The following is a 10,000-nucleotide window of genomic DNA, read 5'->3' as shown; positions in this document are numbered from 1 at the left end:
TTCAATTAGAATCCCTGACAGTATCAATGTTTGATAACGAGCGCATTAAAATATAATCGAGACGTATATCAGATCGACCACAGCACAGTTTTAATTAATCTGAACTGTAATAAAATAATAGTCACAGCATTTGGTGTCATTATTTCTACATTAATTGAGGAAAAATAACTTAGAGCATGATGGAAGAACAGCAAAGCATAAGCATATATAATAGTAACAGAATTAAACCGTAACAAATCCTAGCATGACAACAGCATGGCAACAAAATATTCACATGTAGATATTAGCATAAGGACTTAATAAGTATCCGCCAATATGCTTTCCTGTTGTTTGGGGACAACAGTTCTACGTCATAGCAGCAACAGCATCAATACACAAAGACCAATACATCTTATTGCGGCGAGAGCAGCATGACAGCATAGCCAACGTGATCCCACTGCAACATTACTCAGACTGTGGTATGCATACCCCTAGGGGTACACGCACGACCTTCGCAGAATACTCCAGCAGCTTTTATTTCGTGAACAGTCGAAGTATACTTTACAAAGTTTACATCGATTTTTTTTTTTTTTTTTTTTTTTTTTAAGGCTATCGATCCATAAGGGGGTCATTAAGCCTGGTGTGAAGTTGTTCAGTCTCTACGTTTTTTCGTTCTCTTCGTTATTTTGTAAGGCCGGGCCTGACAGGTACGCCTGAACAGTCACGCCTGTCAGGTATACCTGATAGTGTATGGCGGAAAAAACTAGCCTCTCAGCGACGGACAACTGATGAAAATTCGATCAGTTGTCAGGTCGCCTGAGATAATAAGGAGAGAAAGTACAACTCATCTTCTCGAGAATCCATGGCATACCTGACAGGCGTAACTTTTCAGCGTACCTGTCAGGTGTACATGATAGTGTATGGCCGGCATTACAGTTACGTATTTAGAAAATTAAAAAAGTTCTCCATAATTTGACATGTAGCGATTTAGTTTAACCAGTCTTCTGAAGAAATATGGTCTAGCAGTACAACCTAAAAAAAGATTATAAATGCTATTCCTCAGCATAATCAAAACCAGAAATGCAACGGCAATGTATAGTGACACCAAAACAAAGGTAGAACAACAGTATTAGTTGGAAAGGGCTGCACTGCATAGCAAAAGAAACTAAGCTCGAAATAGACCAACAAACACCGCTTAAGATTACTGCACAATGAAAGAAATATAGTGCAATTCAATAACAGAAATAGTTCTAGGAATAATAGTTTTATATTACGACAGAATTGGTTAGCATTAAAGCAGCAACACGTCTACAGCATATCAGTAATAGCATTAAAGCTAGACGTCAATGAACCCTTTTAGGCCGTTAGCATTGCAGCAACATTATCACAATTTGACAAGTGCAACAGAACTGCATCGTTGCATAAATGAAACGATAACAAAAGTTATTGAATGGCCCGCTATCAAATCATTACAATGTTGCTGTTATATCATGAAAATAACAGAACACAATTAGTTAAGATATTAACCCACAACTACTAACACATCAAAACTGTACAGCATAACAATGCCACAGCATGATGACAAACCCACATCTTGGCAACACTAGTATTATAACTGACCTCAGTTTGCACAAAACCCCACTCAGCATAATTTGAATAACTCCTAAGTAATCCCATCCCGTTTGTAGCATAGATACACGAAGGCCACCGAATGACAGCAGCCGGCACTTGAAGAATTTCTCCATATTGTATCAACCAGAATAATGTTGTTGTTTTCACAACTACATTAAGGTATAGCAGTCCAGGACCGCACTTCACAGCCACTCCCGCGATCGTAATTACAGAAGCGACGTGACGTCACTACAAACGAATACATCAACACCATCTTAGCCCACATATCTAGAGGGGCTTCTGTCAGCCAAATGTAATCACATGTTAGCCGATACAAAATTCCCTTAATGGGAAAAAAATGTTTCAAAGTTAATATTTTTTTTACAAATTTAATCCCTGAATGGCTGAAACGAATCGTTTAAGGATAACCAAAACAAAATTCTTAATTTGAGAAAAATATATGATAGAGTTAATCGATGTTTATAACCCACAAACACACAGTTCAAAAAAATCACCTGATATCAACAAAGGGCAAAATTCATCCCCAAATGCAATTAGATCGTATACAGAGCGACAAATTTTCTATGGCGAGATGACCAAAAAATTGTGTTATACAGTTTTTTTTTCTAGAGTGGTTCTTAATGAGCTTTTATTTTTTTCGGCCACTCTTTGAAATATATAGGGAAAGACCTACATCAACAACGTCACAACAAACTGAATCGAATTCATAAGTCAGTATGAGTTAATCTGAATTAAAAAAATTGCTTCTCTACTTGATTATTACATTACGCGAGTACTTGCACAGTCTCGACAGCATTTGAAAAATGAAATTCATATAAGTGTCACGTCATCACTAACCATAAAAAAATACTGCATATATGATCCAAACACCAAAACTTTGTACCAAAGGAAACGACTTCGTTTTCGTTACAGGATTTAGTCTGGCTTTAAGGTCAAGCGATTTCATTAAACTCAAGAAACAACACAGTAACAGGGTTTTAGAGTTCTTCAGTTAATTTGCGCTGTAACGACGCCTTTAACAGGTTTCACTTTGGCAAAATATGCCAAACGATCTTATTCATACGACAGGTTTTCAAAATGATATATATTGCCCGTGCACCAAAAATCCTAACCTCAAAACTATAGAACATTTTGTACTACGAACAGGCATGCCCTCATTTAAATCACATGTAAATATCGCAAACGACAATTCGAAATATTAACCCTAGTTTACGTTTTAAAACCTAATATAGGCTGACGTTACAAACGTCTCAGAATGAAACCATAACGACATTAACATGATCACTGAATCGACGGAACATAGCATAACGAGACACAATACAGTAGGACCAGCACTCGTCACATAAAACGGCAACATTTCGCATCATGAAGTTTATCAGAATAATGCACGGAGACTATGACGACACAGTGAACAGAACCTCATAAGATACACGACACAACAAACAAAAGGCTTAGTTCGGCACATCGAAGCACAAACGGCATGCTCAGACACAATAACATCCAACAAAACACTATCAAGTTAGCATGACATCATCCACCACAATACACACCGAAGCACGGTATAGAATCATATCACACTGCAGGCAGCATAATAACACAGCACAACACGATAGTACGGGCGTTGTTTTGGCTACAAATCACATGACACAGACCATGGGATGGCTTGTGTCACCTGACACTGCGTGGCAATGCATGATACACTGGCAAAAGACACAACCTGGGAAGACACATCGTCGGAGACGTTCCACGCCAAGTCATAACACAACCTGGCAGTTTTGAAGTCACAAGGCACAGCACGGCGTGGGACACAAGAAGACACAAAAATAATCCACTATTAAAAATCGACACTTATAAGCACAGCACGGTATAGGGGGAAGGTAGCAAGGGGAGGAAAAGGTTGATGGTGGGGTATAAGAGGGGTAGGGGGAGCAGGTGGAGGGGATAGAGGGATCGAACTGAAGAGGAGGATGAGTGAACTCACCAGAGCAACCTTCCACATCATCTGGCCTCCCGGAATGCACTGAGCGAGACGGACTCTTCCCGCTCGAATCTTATACCCCATCCGCTCCCTCGCCTCTATCCGCCTCTCTGGGCTGAGAGGGACTCCCTATTCTCCCCTCTTTTTGCACTCAGAGTTCTCTTTTTCCTCTCTGACCTCTGATCTCTGGAACTAGGTACTCTTTGTTTCCTAAAGGAGTTAATTCGCCCTTTTTAAGAATTCTATCTTGGTTAATGACAGACGACTCTATTCAGATAAGAGGATCGCTTAAGAAGTAAAGTGTTAGACAAACTGACCTCGACTAAGTTATCGCCATTAAGTCTTTATCTCCTAAAATGACGCTTTTGTTCAAAGTAAGGCGATTTCATTCAGCTTCGAGTAGTTTATCGACAAGCAAGTTGAAATCTCTACTCCCTCTACATACATTTTCTTGCCTACATTTCTGTGTCTAGCTCTTGTCTCCGTCGCCATTTCAGGAAAACTTAGTGACACTTTATTGCTCTTATCTCTCTCCACCTTCACCTTTATTAATTTTCGTCCTTGTCTTGTTAGTCTTTGTGGTAATGGACATGGAACTGTCTAGTGTAGGCCTTATGGTCTATTGTAGTCTAATGCGTTCTTATGTTCCTGTGTTGTGCTTCATTGTCCTTGCTGTCACTTCTGTCTTCCTTGGAACCTGTTCCTCATATATCAACTCACCTTTCCTTCTTCTCCCCTCTGCCTTCCTGTTTCCACTGGTTCAAGCCGCCTTTGGCATAGGTCTTACATCAGACCGTTTTGATTTATTCCTAACACCTCATATGTCCTCTTCTCCGTTCCTGTAACTAAACGATAACCAGCTAGATCTTTCTATAATCTGTTCGTTTTTGCCAGATATGTTTTTATCAACAGTCAAAAGTTATATTAGATTTCTTTATCAGGTAATGAATAAAAAATATTGATCATAGGTGTATGGTAACATGGAAAGAAAATTCGTAAGTTAATATTAAAAAATTAAATCCAAAAATTTCAAGTCAACTAATTGGGAATATTGTTGAAAGAAATACCCGCCATGGCAAAATAAACAAATTGTAATTCTTCGTTCATTGTTACACATTTCTCTCACATTATTACCACCTTCCCGGCGATGATTCTTAGATGAAATTGCCCAGCCGTTGGCCAGAACAAAATATGTAAAGATCCCGAACAAGTACCACCACTGAGCAAATGGGGTAATGTGATTTCGGTTGCATGTAAACACCTCCAGCCGATAGCTCACCACCTCGCCAGTAAGAACGCGACTTTGAGAGGTCAAGAATGGCGCCAGACACAATAAATCATTCGTGTCTTCAGTTACATTTCTTGAAAAACAGATCATTACGCCATTCTTTTTCCAAACTGTATTTTGTCAAATTGTATTTTGCTAAATATCCATTTCATAAAACCAACCTAACCTAATTTAACATAATCTAATATAATCTTAACTCGTGTAATGTAACATAGCCTGACCTAGCCTAACTTATTGTAACGTAACGTGATCTGATCTGATCTAACCTAGCATTACATAACCTAACCAACCCTAACGTAACGTAACCTAACCTAACCTAAGGTGGTCGTGAGGAATATAATCAAGGGGACACGTAGCTACGGCCGAAGCCGTCACCTGTGCCCTGAGTGTTCGGGTTGTTGGGGCAGGTAACAGTCACTACTGGTAATTAATCGGAGGGAAGTAACGAACTGGAGACAACAGCTTAACCAGTGGTCCCCAAACTGGGGGTAATTTACCACTTGGTGGAGGGGTGAAAAATAAAAAAAGAATTCTGAAAATCAAGAAAACATTGCGGTACTTGGCATTAGGATTAATGTTAACTTAGCACGTAAAGTTGTAAAACTGGAAAAAAAAAGTTTGGTAACCACTGCTAAACAAACGCAAGATCAACAAGTCACCAGCGCAAACCTAAGAAAGCTTGGCAAAATACCCAATCTAAAGAAGTGTAGAGAAATGTAATTTGTTGTGACGTATTTGGCAAAATGCAATTTAACGAAATAGGAAATCACCCTGGAGAACGGAGCAAAGCCAGACACATGAAACCATCCTTCTTGTCTGGAGAAAGAGAGAGAGAGAGAGAAACAGAGACAGAGAGAGAGAGAGAGAGAGAGAGAGAGAGAGAGAGAGAGAGAGAGAGAGAGAGAGAGAGAGAGAGAGAGAGAGAGAGAGAGAGAGAGAGAGAGAGAGAGAGAGAGAGAGAGAGAGAGAGAGAGAAAGACAGACATAGCGAGAGAGAGACAGAGAGATAGAGAGACAGATACAGACAGAGAGAGAGAGAAAGTGAGAGAGAGAGAGAGAGAAACAGAGACAAAGAGAGACAGAGACAGATAAAGAGAGAAAGACAGAAATAGAGATAAAGAGAGAGAGAGAGAGAGAGAGTGAGAGAGAGAGAAACAGAGACAGAGAGAGACAGAGAGAAACAGAGGCAGAGAGAGACAGAGACAGAGAAAGACAGGGAGAGAGATAGAGATAGATAGATAGATAGATAGATAGATAGAGAGAGAGAGAGAGAGAGAGAGAGAGAGAGAGAGAGAGACAGAGAGAGAGATAGAGATGGATAGATATAAAGAGATACAGACAGACAGACAGACAGATAGAAAGAGACAGGGAGAGACAGAGACAGCAAGAGAGAGAGAGAGAGACAGACAGAGAAACAGAAAGACAGAGAAAGAGAGAGAGAGAGGGAGAGAGAGACAGACAGAGAGAGAGAGAGTGAGACGGAGAGACAGACAGAGACAGAAGAGACAGGGAGAGAGAGAGAGATAGACAGACAGAGAGAGAGAGAGAGATAAACAGACAAAGAGAGAGAGAGAGTGAGACGGAGAGACAGACAGAGGGAGAAGAGACAGAGAGAGAGAGAGAGAGAGAGAGAGAGAGAGAGAGAGAGAGAGAGAGAGAGAGACAGAGAGAGAGAGACAGACAGAGAGAGAGACAAAGATGAGGCCCGAAGATAATAAGTGTTCCCAGAGGGGAGAATTTCATGGCGCATTTCTGTGAAAAAAAAGACCGCAGAGGACGTCAAATTATCATTGTGAATCTTAAATCTTCATTTTCCGACCTGATCTCTATATTACAATGGACGAAGCCAGAAAACAAAATGCATTTCGATCTCCGTGGGGCTCCATCTCGACTAAAGACTTCCACAGAGGGTGGAACAATTCTTCCTATTCTAGTTGGCTCCACACAATTCTATTCATTTCTGTGGCACTCCAAACTTGTTAGCTATTTATTGCTACAAAGGGGGCTTGTTTCAACTGAATGAAATCGCCTGACGGCAGGTAGAACAGGATTTTAAGGTCGTAACGCACAGAAAAAAGGTTTAATCAAAATCGGTTCTGACTTTTTTTTTTTTTTTTATCTTTTCTTTGCAGAAGGGGTTTGCCCAGGTGACGAAGATACTTTCGAGGAAGCTTTTGACATTTTCGATTGACCCTTTTAGATATTTTGTTCTTTCTAAAACCAGAAAACTTTATTCCGATTAAAGGTGCTACCCTGGCAAATGTAACGTTAGGAATAATTCTCGATCAATATTTTTTTCTTGTTAACGTTTAATAATTTTATTCTGGATGACGCTAGATGGCTTTATTCAGTTGAAGGACGTCCTCCTGGCTGCTGGGAGCTGAGGGCAATAGTGGGCGAGTAAGGGGTCAAGTATTACCACGAAATGTCTTTCGAACAATGGCGCGCAACAGTCGCAGAATTTATTAAACATGTGACTGTCAACCGTGCATCACTCGAGCTGCTTGTAGGCCAACCACGCTTTTACTTCTTTGTCTTTCATTTTTTTTTTTCTTTCTTCGTTTGATCAGTTTTACTCGTTTTAGTCCTGTTTCTTTCCCCCCCTGTTCGTCTTCTAATCAATTCCGGATTTCTTACATAAGAACATAAGAATGAAGGAGACTGCAAAAGACCATAAGACCTACACTAGGCAGTTCCATATCCATCACCACCTGTCATCCCCATCCATAAAGTTGTCTAACCGTTTCTTAAAACAACTGATAGTTTCAGCGCTTACTACATGGTAAACCAATTCTTGCCTATTTCCTTCTTAAATCTAAATTTGTCCATTTTAAATCCATTACTGCAACTCTTATAACACTTATTTCTTAATTATATGCAGTTCGGTGTTTCTTATTAACTGTGCTTGGTCCGTTTCATGTACATTATTTATCCCTTATTTTCATGTCCTTTCTAACCCGTTTATGTTTTTCTATGACTTTTCTTTTTTTTCATTTATTTTTCAGGATTTTTTTTTTTTCAAATATCGCGGTCGATTTTTTTCTCACCCAAATTGGCTCATCTTCATCGAAGATGAGTTTGTGTCTTAGTCCATTATTCAAGACTTCGTCCCTCTACGGTATTTTATTCTATCTATATGTCTATCTCTACCTATCCATATATATATATATATATATATATATATATATATATATATATATATATATATATATACATATATATATATATATATATATATATATATATATATATATATCTCCCTATCTATCTATCTGTCTGTCTATCTATATGTCCACCACTACATCTCTCTCTCTCTCTCTCTCTCTCTCTCTCTCTCTCTCTCTCTCTCTCTCTCTCTCTCTCTCTCTCTCTCTCTCTCTCTCTCTCTCTCTCTCTCTCTCTCTCTCTCTCTCTCTCTCTCTCTCTCTCTCTCTCTCTTTCTCTCTCTCTCTCTGACAGCAAGATCTTTTACTTTTGACCAGACTGAATGGAAACTACCTACTTAAACTTACAGCAAGTTTCACAATTTTCCGATTGATTAGGTTTATTTATGCATGTAAATATGTGTGAGCAGATTGACTACATTCGCTGTACCTTAACTTTGCGAAGATTCTTTAGCAAACTAAAACAGTTCTCGGCCAGTAAAATAAATAGCCTTGGAGAGATGCTAAGTTATCATAAAACGAGACATATAGAAAACGACGAAGCTGGAGAGAAAGAAACCAACTGTCCAGCAGCATTGCAGTGAAGAACATGACGAGTTAAACACCATGTGAGTACGGAACCTTTATTTGTACGACGTTTCGTTTATTACAACTTTTTCAAGTACATAGTTATGATACACATGCTTGTACTTGAAAAAGCTGTAAGAAGCGAAACGTCGTACAAATACAATGAAGGCTCCGTCCTAACATGGTGTTTAACTCGTCAGTCTTGTCGGCAACTGCTACTTTCATGAAAAGTGAAGAAGATCGCCAGGAAGCTGACTGTAGCCCGGTGAAGTTACTTGTGTCTTGTGATCAATGTTTCCTCCAAATTTTTGCTGTGAGTGTGAGCAGAAATTTGCTTGTGCTCAAAATTTGCCTTCGCTGTTTAAAAGTATGTGCGGCGCACCCATACGAGCCACCATCTGATCATCTAAGCAAATACGCACAATTTGTAAGTTTGTATTACATATTACCTCCACCAAACAATGGGAAAAAACAAAGCAGTTATTGGTTTAACGATTGGCAAGTTACCATATTTTTAGAGAATTTATAAATTTATGTTTGGGTGGAACTTCATTATTGAATAGATTTTGATATCATTTGAAAGCCTTCTATGCGCACATTTTTTCTTTATGTGCGCTAGTTGTAAAACATGTGCACGCGCGCATGCGCACAACTTAGAGGGAACGTTGGTTGAGACATTGTCCCCGCCCAGTGGAGTGATCTCACCTGAGACGCCTCTTGCTGGGCACGCGCGAAGTCGGTGGGGTTTTACGAGATTATTTCATACGAAGTCTATCCTTTATGGGCCACTGCAAAGACTACGAACCGGTTACCTATGAGTTAAGGTGATGTCACACTGAGAGATTTTTCGTCGACTCTTGTGGATTTGTTGGACTTGAACCGACATTGTAATATTTTTTTTATTCTTTAATCGACCAAATGACGAGTTACTCTTTGTCACTTGTCAAGAAATTAGATGATCATTTTTTTCTAAGGCAATGCAAAATTTCTATGCGTTGTTGAGATATTTTTCAAGAAGCCTAGAGTGTTTTCAGTTTTTCTTTCTTCGATTATATTATTTTTGATTCCACAATAGCGGACAAAAAAAATCACCGTGGTCCCCTTTTATACTAGCGACCTTGAAAGAGAGAGCCTTCAACTTTTCTTGTCGCTCTACCTAAGAAGAAAGAAAAATCGTTTGATTATTTTCATAACCCCAATAAAAAAAAAACGATTTATCGAATGACCACTTTCAGGAGACCTGCTACCTGAGCAATACTTTCCAATGATAATTAGAAATCTTTGTTCACATGTACATGAGTTTTCATAATCCGCTTTTACGAATTTACATTATTAACTTCTTGAAATCGCAAATGTGGCCAAGTCGCAATGAAACTTGATTCGATATCACAG

At 39.2% G+C, this 10,000-nt stretch overlaps 1 protein-coding gene across 1 annotated transcript in view; it reads right to left on the bottom strand.

Annotated features, from left to right (window-relative positions):
* The window catches only part of LOC143032147 (uncharacterized), a 19,426-nt gene extending 15,734 nt beyond the window's left edge, over nt 1–3,692 (bottom strand). Inside the window, exon 1 of the mRNA XM_076196612.1 lies at nt 3,593–3,692. Coding sequence (XP_076052727.1) covers nt 3,593–3,673 — 81 coding nt within the window. The 5' untranslated portion in view covers nt 3,674–3,692. The remainder of the gene's footprint in view (nt 1–3,592) is intronic.
* Between the last annotated feature and the right edge of the window lie 6,308 nt (nt 3,693–10,000).

Source organism: Oratosquilla oratoria, chromosome 13 (assembly GCF_046742065.1).
Source record: "Oratosquilla oratoria isolate Oo_2021 chromosome 13, ASM4674206v1, whole genome shotgun sequence".
NCBI classification, from domain to species: Eukaryota; Metazoa; Arthropoda; class Malacostraca; order Stomatopoda; family Squillidae; genus Oratosquilla; species Oratosquilla oratoria.
Note: the sequence above shows the minus strand (reverse complement) of the source record. Positions and strands in the feature narration are given on the sequence as shown.